Source organism: Pituophis catenifer, unplaced genomic scaffold, assembly GCF_029215685.1.
Source record: "Pituophis catenifer annectens isolate HBS135680 unplaced genomic scaffold, rPitCat1.0.hap2 SCAF_8, whole genome shotgun sequence".
NCBI classification, from domain to species: Eukaryota; Metazoa; Chordata; class Lepidosauria; order Squamata; family Colubridae; genus Pituophis; species Pituophis catenifer.
The window spans coordinates 44,816,381-44,836,721 of NW_027256888.1; the positions used below are offsets into that span (position 1 = coordinate 44,816,381).

Here is a 20,341-nt window from a genome sequence, read left to right on the forward strand (position 1 = left end):
GGCTGGATGGAGTCACTGAAGCAGTAGGCATGAGCTTAAATGGACACCAGGGGATGGTAGAGGACAGAAAGGCCTGGAGGAACGTTGTCCATGGGGTCGGGATGGGTCAGACATGACTTCGCAACTAACAACAACAAAACAAAATCTTAAGTTTAGATTATTCAAAACATTTTGCTGCAAGATGTGGAATATTTTATCTTCCTTCCCTCTTTAGTTTCTCAAACAGATAACATCTATGACTTCTGATTATCACTGATGAAAAAATAATTTGGAAAAGATTAATTAAGATTGATGGTTAATGAAACACTAAGAGGAAACATACATGTTATTCATTTTTCAGAATGTGAGAAAACAGGAAAATGAGCATTAGCTGATTGGCCATTCCTTCTACAATAATAAGATGAACTGGGCGGTATCTTCTTTAAGTCAGTTCTTTGACATTAAAATTTACTTATTGAAACTTCTCAATGAAGTAGGTTGACCATATACCCTTTTGGTTGTTTGACCATCAATTACCTGCCCTTAAAGCTAAGAATTTTGCTTGTTGTATTTGACTCCTTCCCTTTGCTGCTGTTTGATCATGTATAGGACAGATGTTTCACAGTACACAGGTAGCAGACTAACATTTCAATATGCAAAATACATTTTATAAGTCAAGTTACAGCCGAGATCCTTTTAGAGGATTTTATTTGCCAGCTTCTAGATGGTTACATTTAGGTCTTTCCATGCGTTTATTTACTGGGAGCGCATCTCAAGCATTAGTTGCATATAGGAATTTAATTTTTCTCAAATATGAGTATAAAAGTCTCTTCCATCCATAAAATTTAACCCTTGTAACATAGAAAATCTGGTATTTGCCCAACACACACACTGCTTCAATCCTGTATTAGAATGTCTTATACCAAGAGTAGAAAAGATACTCAACCTAAGGATCCTAACTACCTGAAGCCAGGATGCAGAGCAGTGTGCTCCTCTAGCAACTTAGCTGAAATTGCCATGTAGCAGTAGGAACTCTGCACCACCCCACTGATTGCATGGCCGTTTCCTTTGAGGGTCAGGAAATTGGCTTCCTCAGTTGCAAACACATTTAAGTTAGTCTGATTCATGAACTAAGGTAGCAGAAGGCAGATTTTTAATTTAATTGGATTTTTTTTTAATGTTAAGAACTACTTTTACCCTCCTTGTTATTGGAGGCTCTTCTTTACATTCCAGACTCACTGGTTTGAATAAAAGCTATTAATTCGGTGTTTATAAAGCTACTTAAGTGGCATATTTAAAAAGAAAACAAAAATCACTATCCTTAATAGCTGATACAGCTTTCAAGTAGAGTGGGGGGTCTTGTTAGCAAAAAGTGTCACAGCAGTTCTCTCAAGGTCAGCTACTGAGCACTTGTTGACTATTTGAAATATCCTGTTGTAACTTTATTATATGCAGATATTCTATTGAACTATCTTGATTTGCAATTTTTAGAGTGAAAATCCTCACACTGGTCATATTATTTTAAAAAGGTTGAACAGTGCCACTCAGCATTTATACCTGCATGGTTTTAAGTCTTTTTCTGCACAGCTTTAAAGGGGCGCCATCTAAGCACATTGAACAAGATTGCATGTACAGAAGTTTACATTAAAACATTATAAAAGTATAAAACCTCATAATTAGCTATGGTAATATACCAGATTGATTGAAATCTAAATACACATTTAAAACTGTACATTTACAATGGACAATATATAGGTTTGAAATCTCACTTATATTGTTATAATAAATCTAGTGTCTCTGGTGGGTCAATGAGCGACACCGCATGGTATCTGAAAAAGATAAAAGTGACATGAATATTATTTTTGTTATCTGACAAAGTATTTGTTTGGCTCTTTCTGTATACAAATTAGTCTAACATACCCCTGTTTCAGTTACAGAATTTGCATTCAAGGGTTAGACTTACTTTATGGTCTTGTATTTCTCTCTGATAGACTGTTGTGTATGCTGTGCTGCTCTGCAGTAGGTCTTGTGGAGGTCTAGGAGACAAGGCTTAATACTTTCAATTGTATATCCTGTCATTGCAGCAAGAGAATCTGTCTGTAAAGGAAAGTCAAATATTTAAAACCTAAGTAATTCTGTCCTTGATGTTCAATTGTCATTTCAATTGCCCAGGTAGAAGAGGCCATGCAGCCTGGATCTAATGAAAATAAAGTCTGTGGGCTTCTGGTCTGGCGTTGTGGCAGTACGGTTGATGGATAGCAGAGCTCCGCAAATCCCAGCCGCTTCATTGTTGGGGGCCCTAAGGGGCTAGTCACCCTGGAGGAGTGATGAAGAACGGAGGGGTCCCTTGCTTATCGCAGGAGAGCGGCAGCTCTTCCGTTTGATCCGAGGTGCCTTTCTGACCAACAAAGAAGAATGACCAACTAAAACGGGGGCAACCAAAGAAAGAAATGAGCTGGAGCAGTTTGAGAACAATGGATTGGAACTGGGTGAGACGTTTTTTCATTTTTTTACTAGAGACCACTTTAAATAAAAGAACTTTTGAAAGACCCCGAAGCGCTCAGAAAGCGGCAAATTAACACATGGAGAAAAAGTAGAGACCCAAAAGAGAAATGAAATGTTAACGGAAGAATTTGAAGTTTTAAAATATTGAAAGTCTGAACTTGTGGTGTTATGATAAGTAACCCTAATCTGCTGGAAATACTGTCTGACTGTTGGAAGAAACTGTATAATGAAAAAGGGTTATTTTGCCCTTATTATCGAACTTTGACAATCAGCTGAATTTGTTTTAGTACTGAGAACTAGAGTTGGTGCCATCTACTGGCCAAAGATATTATATTTTTACAGGGCTGAAAGACCTTGAAAGTTAAGAGATAAGAAGAGAAACAAAGTAAAAGGTAAACAACATCTGGAAGGCTGTCTTCTTGTTTTCTTTCTACTGTCTTTATCTGGTGGCCTAGGATTAACTGGCAAGCCTTTTAAAATTCTCTCCAAAGCAATGTGGATTACAAATGACAGAAATTGCCCTTGAAATTGAACACCTTATTTGGTGAATTAATGAGCCCCACGCAGGGGATAAAAAACCAGCAAACTAATGTGCTGAAGCTGACCAGACTAAGGAAGCTAGCCAGATGAATACCTGGTAGGCAGATTTTTTCCCCTTATTTTCCTCCCCAAAAACTAAGCTGCGTCTTATACTCCAAAAAATACAGTAAATAAAAGTTGCATATTTTAATACAGTAATACGCAGAACATGTGTAAATTATAAACAAGCATTACCATTTAATAGTTATTCATGGACTGTTCACAGCAAATAACATGCAACCACTATACAGCAAGATATAACCCAGCATACAAGGCCCATTCAATCAAAATCACTGAAAAAAAAGATGTCTTCAGCTGAGGCCCAAAAAGGACTATTAATGTAAATGCAAGGCAACTCTCTGGAAGAATGTTGTCAAAGAGGCCGACATATCTAAAGAGACTGTCTCCAGCTATCCCTTGCTTCTAATCAATAGCTCTTAAATGATACCTGGTGGTGCAGTGCTTAGAATGCATTGTTGCAGGCTAACTCTGCCCACAGCAAGTTCGATCCCAACCAGCTGAAGCCTTCCATTTTTTTGAGGTTGATAAAATAAGGATCCAGATTGTTGGGGGCGTCTCAGAGAATGCTGTAAAGCACTGTGGAGCAGTATATAAGTCTAAGTGCTATTGCTATCTACACTATAGGCAGATTGATGGAGTAGACAGTCCTGTGTTAATGCAAATTTCTGACAGATAAGTTGGAAGGGGGGGGTATTGCTTTTATACGTACCCATATTTTTCCAGAAATTGCATAGTTTGCTATATGAAATGCTGCAGCAGCTATTACTGATGGCAAGTATTTCAGATACGTGTCTGCATCGATTAAACTTAGTTCACCCAAGTACTGTAAAAAAAATAGAAAGCATAATCTTTATTTCTAATGTTCTTGTAAATTTTCTAGCAAGTAATGCAAGGTTAAAATGTAAAAAATGTTATAAAGCTATTTTTAAGTGAAAGAGTCCATTGTGAAGTTTTATATTGATCAAAATATTAGTTGAAAGCCTGCCCCAGTTTTGTTACTGATGAAAGCTACAGTGTAAAGGTAGGAAAATATCCAGTCCTTGACTTACAACCATTTGTTCAGCAACCATTCAAAGTTACAATGGTGTTGAAAAAAATGCACTTATGATGAGTGCCCGAACTTATGGCTGTTGCAATTCTCCCACGGTCATGTGATCAAAATTTGGGTGCCCACCCATACTTACTATAACGAGTGTTTCAACGTCTCTCACTCACCTATCTCCCATGTATCCCCTTTTGGCCGCTTTGCAGGCAGCAAGCAATCCCAGAACTATGTTGGGAGTGCCAGGATTGCTATTGTAAGTCAATGTGGTCACATGATGTCTCGTTTTATGACTGCACTGATTTACAATGTCAATCCCAGTTCCAATTGTGATCATAAGTGAAAGACTACCTATATTCTGCATATAGGAACATGAAGAATTTGACAACATGCTGAGCCTTCATTTCAGGGATTAATTTTTTTTAGCCAAACAGCCAGAGCACAGTCTAAAATGAAGTCCTTTCTTTCTTTAGAACTATTTTTAAAAGCAGTATATTCTCAAAAGATACTAATTGCAATAGATGAACTATCTTTTTAAAAACTACTTCTGAGATATTCAGATTTTGCTTTTTTTTTAAAAAAAAAATCCCAACACTTACCATTGCCAAGTTTTCCACTAGGGAGCAGGCTGGCTGATGTAAGAAGTATTGAGAAAGGAATTGATTTATTGTAGGAGCTGCCAGATCAAATGACAAAACTTTCAGGACTAAGTGCTCCATTCTGAGAACTTGCTTCTTTGTGTAAGTATCATCTGTGATATAAACAAATTCTGCTACTTCTGGAGGGTAGATTTCTTCGAACTTTCTACAGTAGGATGAAAAGCACTGTTATATAATCAACTAATAGTCACCAAATGTTTCTTATTCCACAACTATATAGGTTCATACAGATATTATTTGGCAGGGGTGAAATCTAACATTTTTTACTACCAGTTCTGTGGGTGTGGCTTGGGGGATAATGTGACTGGGTGGGTGTGGCCAACTTTTTTTTTTTTTTTTTTTTACTTTTAGAAGCATTTTTTTCTACAACCTCTTCGACGATCAGGCAACTCAGCTGGGATCACCAGAGGCTTTTAAAAGCATTTTTTTTCCTACCTCTTTGGCCAAAGAGGTTGCAGAAAAAAATGCTTTTAAAAGCCTCTGGCGATCCCAGCTGAGCCCACAATCATCAGAGGCTGTTTCTTTACTTTTAAAAGCATTTTTTTGGCTGGTTGCAGAAAAAATGCTTTTAAAAGTAAAAAATACAGCCTCTGATGATCGCGCGGCTCAGCTGGGCATGGGGAGGGGGGGCAGGGATTTTTGCTACCGATTCTCCGAACCACCCGCCGCCATCGCTACCGGATCGGGTGATCCGGTCTGAACCGGGAGCATTTCACCCGTTATTTGGTCATAGTAGCTAATTTTGGCCTTTATCCTACACTGTAGGTTCTTACTGCTAAATGCTTATGTGCACATTTTAGCTGGGAAAAATATTAGAAGTAAAAATCATCAGTCTGTGGTGGATGTTTAAGTTTATTTAACTATTAACCTAAGATTTTTAAATATCTATGGTTCATATGTTGCTCTCCGAGATATATTCTGGATTTGTATTAAACATCTCTATAATTGTATCTAAGAAAATGTCAGAGCAGAATTTGCATATATATTTAATATAAACATCACATTAAAGACATGATAGTAAATGTAATACTCCAAACTTCTCATCTACATACGATGCAAGCAGCATAGCTGCAGTTCCCACAAGCTGAAGTTTTCCTCGTAGCACTGACATTGAAGAGAGAAACCTATCAATGTAATTTACAGCCAAATGCAAGGTTTCATTTTGTAGTTTGTATTCTTCACCAACTTCCACTAGCCAATCCACAAGAATAGCGCGCATATTATTTGTAATATCAGGCTGTTTCTTCATATAACCCACTTTGGGTTTGCATTTCACCTGTAAAAAGATTAGCATTTGCCTTGTTACTTTCAAAGTCTTATATGTAATAAAATTGATTTACAATTAACTTACTGCCCAATTACAAAAGTGCTATCAAGCTTTTAAAGTTTTATCCTAATTGGTACTTCTACTCTATTAGCATATTAAACTTTTTAAAATGAAATTCAGTCCACTTGCTCTGCGTTAGTGGCAGCCAGCCATGTAAATACACTTAAAGCTGAAAAAGAAGACATTAACATATTTAAAATATTCATGATCAAAATTGCTTGTTGATATAGGAAGAAAAAATATTGGATTACCCACTAGCCATATAAGAACTACATTTTATAGACAAAAAAGTCAAAACAAGCTTCTTTTTGATCAGCTGAAAGTAGCAGGCTCCCACTCTCTTCATGCCATTACTTGGAGCAGGAGTCCTTGGGAGATGGTCAGTAAATCTAGACTATGGCAATGTGATTTATAAATGGCTGCCTTTGAGGCCTCCTGACAATTCATCTGGTGCAATATATACAGCAGCCCAACTGAGCTCTATTGTAGTCATACACAACCAGTTTTGGGAACTCTATGTCTACTTCTGATGGGTGTCCCAAGTACAATTCCAATGCTTACGAAACTCCAGATAGATTGATTTCTAAATATCTCCAGGACTATCTCCTTGCACACTCTTCTCAGGAGGGAAGCTTAAATCCACCCTGGATATTCAGATGTTACCAAAATGGAACCAAAGATAGTGTATGTTATTGCCTCTTCCCTTTGGAATAGCCTCTCTCCAATACATTGCAGATACCCTGATGGCCTTAAGAAAGGTCTTGGAAATTGTATTGAACTTTTATTAAATTTATTTGCCACCCATCTTGCTTCAAAATGAAATTTGGTAATTACTACCAAATTTTAAAATGGATGTTAGGAAATGTTTTGTTTCATTGTCCAACAACCAGAAGTCATATTGGAATACAGCAATATACAGAAACTATTAATTAGACTAGAATCTTGTCCAATCTAAACCAACCCTCAATCTAGCCATTCTTGGACTAAAACTAACAAGAGAATTGAGCCCTCATTTAATGGTAGCCATTTATTTTGTCCCATTTCATTGTATAAATGCACCAAGACAAATTCCTTGTGTGTCCAATCACACTTGGCCAATAAAAAATTCTATTCTATTCTATTGTTCTTCTATTCTATTCTAAAGGGTGCAAGTGAGCGCTTACATACTCTTTTTCAAACTTTGCTCAACCAGTTGCTCAACCCAGATAAAGAAAGATACAAGGCAATTTAAAAGAAATAAGAATTGAGTGAACCTGTAGAGAATTGAACTGCATAGGCAAGCTTTCCAGCTGACATTGATTTAACCTGGTATACAGTAATTTAATGCATTCTACAAGGGAGCCCATCACATACTGTATACAAAGCAAGTAATCTGGTCTTCTAAAGAATCATTTTCTTCAGTTTATCTGGACCTTTAATATATTGTACTGAACACATTATTACTCTTATTAGTCCTACAAAGTTGATTGAACATCTTCTCTGGAAGATAGACTTTCCTTGTTGCATGCAAATAGCTCTGCAAGGTCCAATATGCTACAGGTAGGAGTTAGAAATAGTTACATTATAACAGAGGTCTTCAAACTTGAACAATTCCAGCATAGCTGGCTGGAGAATTCTGGGAGTTGAAGTCCACAAGTCTTAAAGCTGCCAAGTTTGGGGACCCCTGCATTATAATATCACTTCTACTGACCAAGCAAAAAAGGCAAAAATCTCAGATATCCTTGCTCAACATTTCTTAAATTTGGAATAGACTAGGCATAGTCATATATTTAAAGTCCAACTAGATAACTCCCTCCTCACAATTATGTTAGCATACTCAGTTCTTACCTCCATTTCTCTAAGATACTTATAGATATCCTCAATATAGTCTGGGACATGGTTAACGTTAATTTTCTGTTCTGCTTCTATTGACATATCCATAATACTCAGTGACCCTAAAATGAAAGCCACAGGTAAAATGTTTAGGGGCTTATGAAGCCTCAAATATAAGACAAGCAATGAATACTATAAAAAAAAACATAAGTTCTTTCAAATCCAAAATTGCTCTTGATTGCAGTGTATGCCATGATCTTAGTATTTTAAATAGCAATATAAATCCATAATAGACTATTGTCTGGGAAGCATTTCCCATTGTAACTAGTCTTAAGACTTTCAGTGGTCAAAAGCCTTGTGAGTAACATCAACAGATAAACAGCTGAAGAAGCTAGTTAAATATCACTTATTTTGAATAAATGCTTAAAACTTTACCTTGTTTCATACACAGACTCAGATCTTGATCTGTTTTATCATGGTTTTTAAAATTATTATAACTGGTGCTTGCACCAAAATCCAGAATTATCTCCTAATATCAAGGTCTTGTTCATGCAACATCTATAGCCAAAATCAAGTAACCTACATTATAGCTAAGCATTACATGCCAACCTAGCTTATATCTGTCTATCAGCTTTTTCAAAATCCAGGTCTACAGTGCCTGATCCCATCCATCAGACATTCTAATCAAGTTAATGGCAGTTTCCACAATGACATCAACACTCGCCATTTTCTGCATTGTAAAATAGGGTGAGTATTCACCACCAATCTTGATGTAAATTTTAATGAGTTTTCTGCAGGATCAAACTATGGTTCATTAAATTTAAGATCCTGTGTTCACCTTCTTGATTTGAATTCAGGAAATAGCAGAATAGGATGGCTCCTACTTTAAGGGCCATGAGCGTCAACTAAGCTTCCTGTCCTTTTGGACAACAATATCCCAGGAAGTAGGTTGAAATTTAAAATAGCCCTTAGTAATGAAAATATTAGCTTTATGGAAATAAGGATTAGACTCATGAAGGAATAGATGGTATTAGAGCAGCAAAGTACAGGAGACACTTATTTTATTTCATAAGTCCATTTAGTAACAGACTCTATAGAAGAAACCTCACATGCATGTTCACTGTGACAAAAATGGTACTACCGTATTAAAAGTATTTTTGAAACACTTTTCCATCCCTCTAAGATCTATTAATAAAGTCTGCAATATCAACAGAATACAGATTACTTTAAGGTTTACACTGCAGGTAGAATGCAATCGACAGACTCAATCTTAAAAATCAGTGACAAAAAAAGCCATTCAGGTTCAAAGCAAAACTTGAAATCAAAACATATTCTATTTTGAAGCTACCTTCTATGTATAATACACAACTATTATATCGCACAAGTAATAGAAGTCAGGAAGTTGGTTTTTCAGTGAGATGATCTTGTGAAAAATAGATCTTCACTGAAAGGAATATGTATAGTTGCCATAATTGAAACTGATTAAATCTGAATAGGCTTTTATAATATCATAGGCAAAAAGAAGCTGCATAAGACAATATATTTATCAGAGTCTTTAAGTATAATCAGAATCAATTACTACATTTACATCTATTTTTAAAGATAGGATGTTACCCTCACCAGAACTAAAATCCATTGGATTATCTATAGGAGTAAGAGGTTTTCTGGTTCCCATTGAAGCAACAACTGTCTTCAAGCCTATAGCCTCTTCACCGGGTGAGGTCTTTTTGCTGGGCATATGTTTCTTTTGTCTCCTGTTATCAGGTTCATCCAAGTGGATAGTAAAAGCTGGCTGTTTGTTTCCCATTTTACCATTGGGGACACCAAGACAATTCTCATCATTTGTACTCCAAGGTATTTGACTATGGGGAGCCTGTAAGGAGAAAAAAACCACAGCAGTCAAGTCACCTACTTCGCTCTCCCAAATGATGTTTTCGCCCATACATTGGGAAGTAATCTTTCTAAGCAAAGACAGTGCATTGCAATACAATGTGATCCACATTACAAAATATAACTGAAACCACCTATTCTAAATGAAGATAATGAGAATAGACAACACCAGGTGAGGAAAAGATGTCATAAGAATTAATGGTTGGGATCACATGCCACAACAAACCAAACTGGGTTCACAAGCAACATGCCACAAACCTTGCTTTGCAAGCCACAGTGACTGGGTGAGCACAGAACACCGAGGCAAAACCAAGTTATGGCCTGGCGTGTTGCATGAAATGGATCAAATTTCTTTGCAGCTCTTTAGAAGGCCCATCAGCGTTCTGATGATTACTATTAACACCTTGCTCAACATTCCCCGTGTTGAATAATCCATAATCCTCCAGCTATGGAATTCATAAAAGCAGGTGGCATCAAAGCTATCTCAAGCTTCAGAAGAAATAATAAATGTATGATATGGCTTGTCCCAAAGGTGCTTTTTCAAGAGACAACTGGACTTCCTTGTTTTTCTTTTAAAGACATTTTGCTTCTCATTCCAAGAAGCTTCTTGGATGAGAAGCAAAATGTCTTTAAAAGAAAAACAAGGAAGTCCAGTTGTCTCTTGAAAAAGCACCTTGGTGACAAACCATGACCTGGATGACTCCAGAGACACTTATGATAATGGCTTGTTTGGCTGTGGCCTGAATATTCAGAGTTTTTGTGAGGGACAAGGATGAGAACATCCATCTTTACAATCCTAGATTTTCAACCAAGATATTCTCATCCAACCTCAATCCGAAGGCGGCCTTTTCTACGGCCTTTCAGGATGGCTACCCGCATGCTGGAGACTTTCTTTGCTAAGGGAAAAGCGCTTTGGTCCAGCAGCAAGCAGCGGCCCAAGCGTTTGCCCACCTGGATCAAATATAACCGGGAAGGCCTTCTGAGGTCCAGGGAGCAGCCTAACGCGGTCTCTACCTGCCTGTGGAAGGCGACTCGGTAGCCAAGCCAACACGCAGAAAACTCCTTCCCTCCGCTTTCGAAAAGGCCACGAAGCCTAAGAGGACCACGCTGGCTGCTCGTGGCCTTTGCCTTCGCCGAGTGCAAGAAAGCAACAGCAGCTCAGGAAGAGGAGAGTAAGAGAGCCCCAAAATGGCGGGTACCGGGGTGGAGTGGGGGGGGGGAAGGTGTCTGGACTTCAGCTAGGGAGACGGGCATCCCGTCCAAGCCGGGCGAGAAGGGCAAAGCAGCGCCTTACCTGTGGCTGGGTGCAGCGGCGTTGATTAGCTTGCAGAAGCCCCAGCGCCAGTCGGTGTCCAGCGGCACCCGCCACCTTGGGAACCTCTTTTGCCCCCGGAGGCACATTTTCCTGGTTCTCCAGGTCCACTGAGCTGTCCGTCAGCATGATGGCTGTGCTGACAGTGGGACCCACAAAGTGAGCTGGAGGGAAGGGAGGAAGGGGGTGGGGGTGGAAATAAAACACCCGCTCGCTGGCGCTGCGGCCCGCTCCGCTCTCGCCGTTCAAGTAGCCCGCGACTATTGAATCCACCAATGGGAAGGCGGCTCTTGTACGTCACTGGGAACGTCACTGTTGAGCTTGAGAATCAAAAAAAAAAAAAAGAAGAAGAGGCGGAGCGGGAAAGAAGGGGCGGTGGAAGAGATCGCGTGACTCTTGGGTTTTGTGGTGTTCTGTCCTTGTTATTCTTGGGCAAAAAAAAAAAAAAAAAGTCCCGTCTCAAGAAATCTCGACTATGCGTAAGACTTGCGCATAATAAGTTAGGCGGGAGAGTTCAAACGTCCCTTTTTCTATTCGACGCGGGTGGACTAGATCAGGGGTCTCCAACCTTGGCAACTTTAAGACTTGTGGACTTCAACTCCCAGAGTTCCTCAGCCAGCAAAGCTGGCTGACAAGTCTTAAAGTTGCCAAGGTTGGAGACCCCTGGACTAGACCATGCGGAAGTAGGGAGGGGGGTCAGGTGTTCAGTACAGGACTCGACTCATTTTCCCACGATAGAAACGTTTTAGGGTAACGATATTTAAGTGGCTTGGCGTTACTTTCTTAGTGTGTTGTCCAATTTTCGAATGTAGTCTGTGACCATACTGACGTTGTTTAGCTTTGCTGCATCAACCACGTGCAGGCAAAGGGTGGTTTATTCAATCCTTTTGGGTTGGCACAACGGAGGGAAAAATCAGTCAAATCCATTTTACCTTATGCGGTTGACTTAATGGCTCACTCTGTCCTTGGTATATAATATAGTTTATATTGAATATGTTATCATATTTTTGTCGAGTTCCTTGGGCTACTGGGAGTCCATTTGTGTTGGATAAGAAGACTATAAATGAATGTTAATCATGTTATATGTTTAACATTAACGATGTTAATCTCTTTGTCCAGTATTATTAAATGGAAAAGCAGCCGGTACAGTTAGAATCACTATGTTACTCTGATTTCCTACATAAATATTGAAAACCAGATATTTAACAAGCTGAGCAATTTATTCCTTCTCCAATCACAAAAAACTTACAGTATATTTTTAACCATGTGTGTAGTGGCTGGGGCTTTGTGGAATTTCTACCATGCACATAATTTAAACATAATTTTATTACCTGCTGATAGGACTCAGACATCATTGGAAAAAGATTTAAATTTTTATCACATTGTAGTATGGGTATGGAAAATTCTGGACTTGTATTTTTGGGACATGTTACTCACTTTATTTATCCAACTTTCATGTGTACCTAAGTGAATCCTTAGCTGCTTCAGCAAAAATGCTTTTACCTGTTAAAATTTGAGAAAGTATAAAAGAGTTTTTCCCAATGGCTACAGTATAGTCTGCGGGGCTCTGCCTCTTTAAGACTAAGGGCCTGTCAATAGTGATCACACATGCTTATTTTATAATCTCTTACCAAAATCCCTTCCAAGAAGTTTGGTATTTAACAGTAAATTGCAACCATGGAAAATAATTCAAAGGTAATCCATTTTATAAGGCATGGGAGCAGAACAACCACTTTATGTGTTACTTTATGCACTAAAAGTAAAGAATCTTGATATTAATAAATATGCCATTATCTCTTCAAGCCTCATGATGGCAACTGGCAGTTTAAAATGATCTCTCCCTCCCTCCCTCCCTCCTACATGGTATCACAGAACACAATACAAAAATTCAATAGAAATAAAAGCACTGTAATATACATATAAACTATATAAATGAAACACCGGTTTTCTTCATTTGTATCTTGATATCTTTTCCTTAAAGAAATTTCATTGCTTTTTCAGTTCTTGTAGTTCAGGTAGCACTATCAAAAAATGCAAGTAATGTATTTTGATCATAGCTTCCTAAAATTTCCAGGAGCAGAGGAACTTTGGTTTTCACATTTGTACCTTTGAACTTAAATTTGTCTATGAACAAATCAGTAATCATACCTGAAAAATAAAATATACAAAACAATTGATCAAAATTAGAAAAGAACAATTTCAAGTACTACTGCTTGAATGTTTAATAAAGGACAGAATCCATGGGAGGTATTAATTTTATGAGTGAAATATAGCTGTAGATCAGAAATCTTAACAAACGGTAGTGATAGGTTTTTCATTTTCTTCAACATATTGTGCATTCTACCCAATATTTTCACATTTTTGTGTTTTACTGTGTAGTCAGTTTTCATGTTTATTTATATTAAATAGATACCTAGCTCATTACATATGTATCGTCTACTTGCAGTATTGAATATGTCCAAAGACACTAGGAAGATCTGTTCGAAGCATAGAAACAAACAGTGATCCCTAGAGTCTGGAATATTTCAAACAAGTATTTGTTACTTTTTAATGCATTAAATTGCATATAATTTTTCTATTAAATATAAAGCACTTCTATATATAATATCCACAACTTAACTATTTCCATCATTGCCTTTTAACATAAAACATTTTGCATTGTGTATTTTTCATTTTTAAAGGCTAAAACGTCTTTCATCAAAGGGGAACAAATATTCAACAAGAATGACACATTTCTTTTCCCAGAAGTCATCACTGCTAGAACAAGAAGTAATAGTAGAAAAAAGTTAATGAACCAACCATAAAGTCTTTCAAGAGATGTTGGCTGTTTCTTGTGTTCTATGAGCAGCTGATCGGACTCTTCCAAAATATTGCGGTATTCTGGAATCAGGAAATCCATGTTGCCTTCATGAGCCTGCAATTCCTTAATCACATAATAATAAAATGTTAAGACAATTAAAGAAGTTAAATTAAAATATGCAATAGTTGGAAGGTTATGCACATATGGATGCAATTAAGAATCCAGATAAATGCATTATAGATAATAAATATTATAATATATAGATTATAGATAACTGCCAACAGTTCAGCAGTTCAAGTCTCACTGGCTCAAGGTTGACTCAGCCTTCCATCCTTCTGAGGTCGGTAAAATGAGGATCCAGATTGTTGGGGGCAATATGCTGACTCTGTAAACTGCTTAGAGAGGGCTGTAGAACACTGTAAAGTGATATGTAAATCTAAGAGCTATTGCTATTGCTGTTGTTTAATCAATTCACAATTTTCTAAGACTATAACTTGAAGGTTCCCCAATTTTTTAAAAGTTAAGCTCAAAAGAGAGATGTAAGCTGTTATTTAATTATGCTACTGTTGTGCAGTATTTCAGAGCATGTAGATGTGCTACACAACATAACACCTGTTAGCAATTCCTTATAACAGCTGCAATCAGTATCTGTAATCTGTTCTTTATAGGGGCAGCCATAATCCCAGGAAAACACGTTTGAACAAAGTTGTTTTTTTAGCTATATAAATTAATAAAATGCCTTATTGTTAACAAAGTCTTTGATTCACATATAAATTTATTTCATATAAACTTTTAAACTACGTTTATATAGTTTGCAAGGCTTGCATTAGAAACACGGTATTCTGGGATATTTATGTTTTAAGATACTTCTGATCTTCCCAATAGCCAAAATATTCTCAGAAAATTACAAATAAACAAATAGAAGAGCCGTAAAATATATTTAATAGCACAAGAAGGAGATGAATGGATTAAAATATTACAATGTATTTATAATCAAACAATTGCAAATATGGGGAGGGGGCTCCTCGGTACACTCTGAGCTTGTTTGTTTTCTTGCAGACATTTCATTATCCTAGCTTGGTAACATCATCACTGCTAGTAAGGAGGGCTGTTTGCTCTGCAGTTTCTTGTTGGTCTGAAGTTAACCTTAGAGTTAATCTATGCTAATCTGAGTCTTGATTACTGGTGGAGAGGTGCTGGAGTCTTTTTCAATTACAAATACTTTTCTACTTGCAATTCAATATTATTATTTGCTAATAATTATCTTTTGCTAGTTACTAGTCAGAACATAACTACGGTAGTAATATTTAAAACTGGAATATACAGTATTAATTCTGAATGTTTGCCCACTGACCACAATATTGTCTGTTCTGATTTGAAGCAGTTCTCCAGGTAAAAATAGCTCCTCCTATAAGGATAATTTTAATTGCAGGGACAACTTGGAATTTTCTATATATAAAAGCACTTATTCTATTACTTATTGTCACTACATTACTGAATTTTAATTTTTTGAATTGTTAGATATCATGACTGGTTGCATATTAATGGTTTTTCCCCAGGAAAACACCTATTCTGAAACAACTGATGCTGGAACTGAACAGACCCATTTTGTATTCCAGTTTAACGAATGATCAAATTATACCTTATCAACAATAGTGTTTAGTCTATTATCTGATTATAATTTTTATAAGTTGTCCAAAGCTATTGGATGGCATACAAATCTATTAAATAGATAATTCCTATAGTTTTGAAAACAATTAATGAACATGTAATACAACAAAAAAGATTACACAACAAGCAAGCAAAACTATCAACTAATCTATTAAAGACTTACTTTTAAAGCATCTATTAGTTCAACTTTTTTAGCCAACATCAACTGGTACTCTAATTTTGGATGGATAAGGTTTAATGTATGATTCACTGATGCTTCATCCATATCTAAAAGAAGACCCAGCAAGAAAAAACTCAATAGCTACTGGTATATATTTTATGTACAGAATGAAATCATAAAATGTAAAAAAGAATCCTTACCACATGATATATTGAGGTTAATTTTTCTTTTAGTGGCTTCTTTAGAGAGTACATCCTTGAGAATGGATATTGTGGATATATTGTCAGATTTGAAATAACCTTCACCTTTCCTAAACAAACAATATAACACCCATTTAAAATAAAGATTATTGGAGAATTATTGTAATTCTAAACAACACAACTAATATTTTAAAATATTTTTATCAGTTGACTAACGTTAATTAAGTAGTTTGGTCCTTAATTGAAATATTTCCCAATTGAGAAGTTTTAGATAAATTTCAAAATGTTATAACTCTTCAAAGAAGTTTGATTAAACATCAGTTTTAATTCATCTGTTTAGGACTGAAGCATACTTCCTTTTAAAAAGACAGTGTGTTTCAATAGTTGTTCCATTTTACCTGTAAGTACATTCAAGCTGAGTATCCAAAAAAGTGTTCTGAAAGTAGAAGCTGACACTCTCCCCCATTGGTGTCTTTTCAGGAACTTCAGGCAAACAAAATACAATCCAGGAATGAACTTCAGCAAAACTGAACTGTCCTTTGAGAGTCAATGTATTCATAGGTCTGGATCACAAGAAAATAAAACAAATACAGATTAAGTTCTTTAAAATCATTAAAAGAAAGCCTGCTTCATTCACAAGGACATAGATGTAATAAGTCAAGTCATTGCCACAGAAAATTGTTTTCAGTGCCAGAATGAGATAAGGATAGTGCCTGTAATTTTCACATTTGGAGGCTACGCACATTTATGCAGAATAACTTAAATTAAAATCAATACAGATTTTTTTTTAGTAAAGATTTGAAATTATAACATCTTTCAAAAGTCTTCACTTCAATACCTTTATTCAAACTAACTTGCAGTTTAAATTCAATGTGCAAGAACTCTAAAACAATACCTATCATGGTCAAGGCAATGTGTCCTCTGATGAAGTGACAGAGGTTTAATCTGATACTGCCGAACTTGACAAGTTTTGGGTTGAACTCTTGGAATGACATATGCTTGCAGAGTTCCATAGCGACCTTCAATTGATAGAATCTGTTCAAGGAACACAGTATAAATGTATCTGAATTTAGATTAATATACAAAACTTTTAGTTCTATATAAAAAAAAAAATCAAACTAAAATAGTTTAGAATTTTCATATAAGAAGCGTTGGTCTTACCATGAACGCCGTTTCTCCGGGGGCTGCGGAGTAGGTCAGGAGTGGGATGATACAGTTGATCTGCCCGGATACTGAGTCAAGATGTTTTTAGCCACGCTTCCTCATGTGACCCTCGTCTCCAGTTTGTTTGACGAAGATAGGTCTGAAAGACAAGCTCTGCCAGATAGTAAGGACCTGTGTCGGGATCGCAGTCTGGAGGGGCTGATCCACTCCGCAGCTCCCAGAGAAACGACGTTCATGGTAAGACCAACGCCTCTTCTCCCAGTAGGCTGCGGAGTGGGTCAGAAGTGGGACATACCCAAGCTCGTCCGACCTAAGGGTGGGAAGCCTGTGAGCTAGGAGCCCCCGAGGCAAGGTGCACCTGTTGTAGGACTCTCCTGCCAAAGGAAGCCTCCACTGATGCAAAGACATCCAGTCGATAGTGTTTAATAAAAGACAAAGGAGTGGTCCAGATAGCTGCCCTGCAAATGTCCTCGAAGGAGGCTTGCGTGGCCCAAGCAGCAGTGGTAGCTGCACTGCGCGTCAAGTGCGCAGTAATGTGTCTGAGCGTCGAGAGCCTGCGCCTCATATGCCCGGGCAATACATGCCCAGATACAACGGCCAATAGTGGCCGAGGAAACTTTAGAACCTAATGAGGTAGGTTGAAATGATACGAAGAGAACCTCAGATCACCTGGAGGGTGCAGTCTGAGAGATGTAAATTTTAATAGCTCTGCGGAAATCCAGGGTGTGCCACTTGCGTTCCAAGAGATGAGCTGGCCCTGGGCAGAGATTAGGTAGGATAATTTCCTGTGCCCGATGGAAGGGCGAGTTTACCTTGGGGACAAACAACGGATCTTATCTAAGGATCACTCTGTCCGAATGGATGACATAGAGGTCGGGCCTGATGGAAAGGGCCGCGAGCTCCGATATGGCCGGGCCAATGTAATGGCCACCAGGAATGCCACTTTAAGAGTGAGGTATCTGAGGCTCGAGATATGTAAACGTTCGAAGGGCGATTCAGTTAGGGCCAGTAGGACATGCGGCAAATCCTAGGTGGGATAGCGGTGAACCACGGGAGGATGGAGATTGCGAACACCGCGCAAAAACCTGTGGATGGACGGGTGATGAAAGAGCAGCGCTCCGTCCCTGGGTGACAATACCGTGGAAAGGGCGGCAACATGGCGTTTGAGCGTGTCCTTTGCGGAGTCCAGCCTGTAGGAAGTCTAGGACCTGTGGGACAGAAGCTGAGACAGGATTAATCCCACGTGCCCACGAACACCAAGAGATAAATACCTTCCAGGTGATGTTGTAAAGCCTAATGGTAGAAGGCTTTCTGTCCGCCTGCCTGGTCTGGATGACGTCCTTAGAGTAGAGCGCCTGCCTCAGGAGGAGCCCCTCAAGGGCCAGGCGGTCAGATGGAGCCACTGGGGCTCCGGGTGGTTGACAGCCCCCTGGCTAAGGGACACCCTCTCCGGGGGGATCCTCCAGGGACATGATGTCGAGAGCACGACTAGGTCCGAGAACCAAGGTCTCCATGGCCAGTGGGGGGCGATGAGAATCACCTCCGCGGCCTCCGCTATGATCTTGGGTATCATCTTGGGCAGCAGGGCCAGAGGGGGGAACGCATATAGAAGGCCCGGTAGCCAGGGGCAGCAAAGGGCATCCGTGTTCTCCACTCCCGGAGATGGGTAGCGAGTGAAGAACCGGGGGAGTTGCGCATTCGCTGGCGATGCGAACAGGTCCACCTACAGCTGTCCGAATCAGTGACAAATGTCTTGGAAGAGATCGGGGTGGAGCCGCCATTCTGACGGTTCCACCGTAGTCCGGCTGAGGAAGTCCGCCTGTAAGTTCTCTTTACTGGCTATGTGATCCACCTGCAGAGAGCTGAGGTGGTCCTCTGCCCACCTCCCCAAGTGAAATGCCTCCTGCATCAGAGTCCTGCACCGTGTTCCTCCCTGGTGGTTTACATGGGCTTTCACTGTGACGTTGGTAAGAATCAGGACATGGCGTCTCTGTACTGCTTGGTGGAAGGAGTGAGGGCCAGGTGGATTGCCCGAAGCTCCAGCAGATTGATTCTTGAATATGCTTCCTTGGAGGACCAACGACCCTGAGCTACTTGAGTGCCCAGGTGTGCTCCCCAGCCATATAGGCTGGCATCCGTCGTGATCACGACCCTTTGGGTGTCTGCAAAGATGCACCCATTGTCCAGGGCTGGAGAGATCCACCAGTGCAACAACCGGCGAACCGACACAGGAACCCAGATCTTGGTTAGAGAAGTCGAGGTTTTGGCCCGCTGGTGCAGCAGCAGAAACTGCGCGCATGAAGGCGAGCCCAGGCACAATATTTATACAGGATGCTAGCTTCCCTAGCAGTTTTGACAAGGTGAGTACAGTTACCGTCGGCTCCTGGAGGATTTGACGGGTAAGCAACCTGAGGTTATCCCTCCTTTCGTGAGATAAGAACACATGTCCTAATTGAGTGTTGATTATTGCCCCGAGATGCGTCAATCGGGTCCGGGGTTCTAGCTGACTTTTGGGCAAGTTGACCAAGAACCCGTGGTCCTGTAAGACCTGTAGGGTTAACTGTAAATCGGCCTGAGCCCTTGAGAGGGTGGGGGCCTGGACAAGAATATCGTCCAGGTAGGCTTGGAGCCATACTGGGACAGACCGCAAATGGGCCACCAGGGCTGCTAGGATCTTGGTGAAGCTGTGCGGGGCCGATGCCAGCCCAAACGGTAAGGCACAATATTGCAGGTGGCACCCCGCGTAGCTGAACCTGAGATAACGCCGATAGGCAGGCGATATGGGTATGTGGAGGTAGGCCTCGGAGAGGTCTATGGAGGCTAGAAAGTCTCCGGGCCGGATCTCTTCAAAGATGGTCTTTAGAGTGTTCATTTTGAACCTCCTGTAGACGAGGTGCGCATTGAGGGATTTCAAGTCTAATATTGCTCTCCAGCCCCCAGAGCGTTTTGGTACCACGAATAGGATTGAGTAAAAACCCTGTCACCATTGGTCGGGAGGAACCTCCTCCATCGCCTTGATATCTAATAGATGTTGTATGGCCAGTTCAATGAGGCCGCGCTTGTGGTGGGAGCTGGAGAAAGGGCATGGTACGAAGTGGGTCAGGGGGCTGGAGAGGAACTCCAGAGGAAGTCCGAATTCGATGGTATGGAGGACCCATTGGTCGGTTGTAATGAGGGCCCACCTGTCTGCGAAGAGGCTCAACCTGCCTCCTATGGGAGC

General features: G+C 39.5%; 2 protein-coding genes across 2 annotated transcripts in view; both read right to left on the bottom strand.

Moving 5' to 3' along the window:
• Nucleotides 1–1,745: 1,745 nt before the first annotated feature.
• CCNA2 (cyclin A2) lies at nt 1,746–11,255 on the bottom strand. Its single transcript, XM_070948560.1, has 8 exons — nt 11,109–11,255; nt 9,545–9,797; nt 7,940–8,046; nt 5,838–6,061; nt 4,726–4,930; nt 3,794–3,907; nt 1,943–2,076; nt 1,746–1,808 (listed from the first exon to the last, which is right to left on the bottom strand). Exons 1-8 carry the CDS (start codon nt 11,253–11,255, stop codon nt 1,757–1,759), a joined length of 1,236 nt encoding a protein of 411 aa, XP_070804661.1. The 3' UTR covers nt 1,746–1,756.
• Nucleotides 11,256–13,072: 1,817 nt separating this feature from the next.
• BBS7 (Bardet-Biedl syndrome 7) overlaps nt 13,073–20,341 on the bottom strand; it is a 30,584-nt gene continuing 23,315 nt past the window's right edge. Inside the window, exons 14-19 of the mRNA XM_070948507.1 lie at nt 16,853–16,992; nt 16,356–16,520; nt 15,958–16,067; nt 15,761–15,864; nt 13,926–14,049; nt 13,073–13,274 (exon numbers count right to left, since the gene is read on the bottom strand). Coding sequence (XP_070804608.1) covers nt 13,138–13,274; nt 13,926–14,049; nt 15,761–15,864; nt 15,958–16,067; nt 16,356–16,520; nt 16,853–16,992 — 780 coding nt within the window. The 3' untranslated portion in view covers nt 13,073–13,137. The remainder of the gene's footprint in view (nt 13,275–13,925; nt 14,050–15,760; nt 15,865–15,957; nt 16,068–16,355; nt 16,521–16,852; nt 16,993–20,341) is intronic.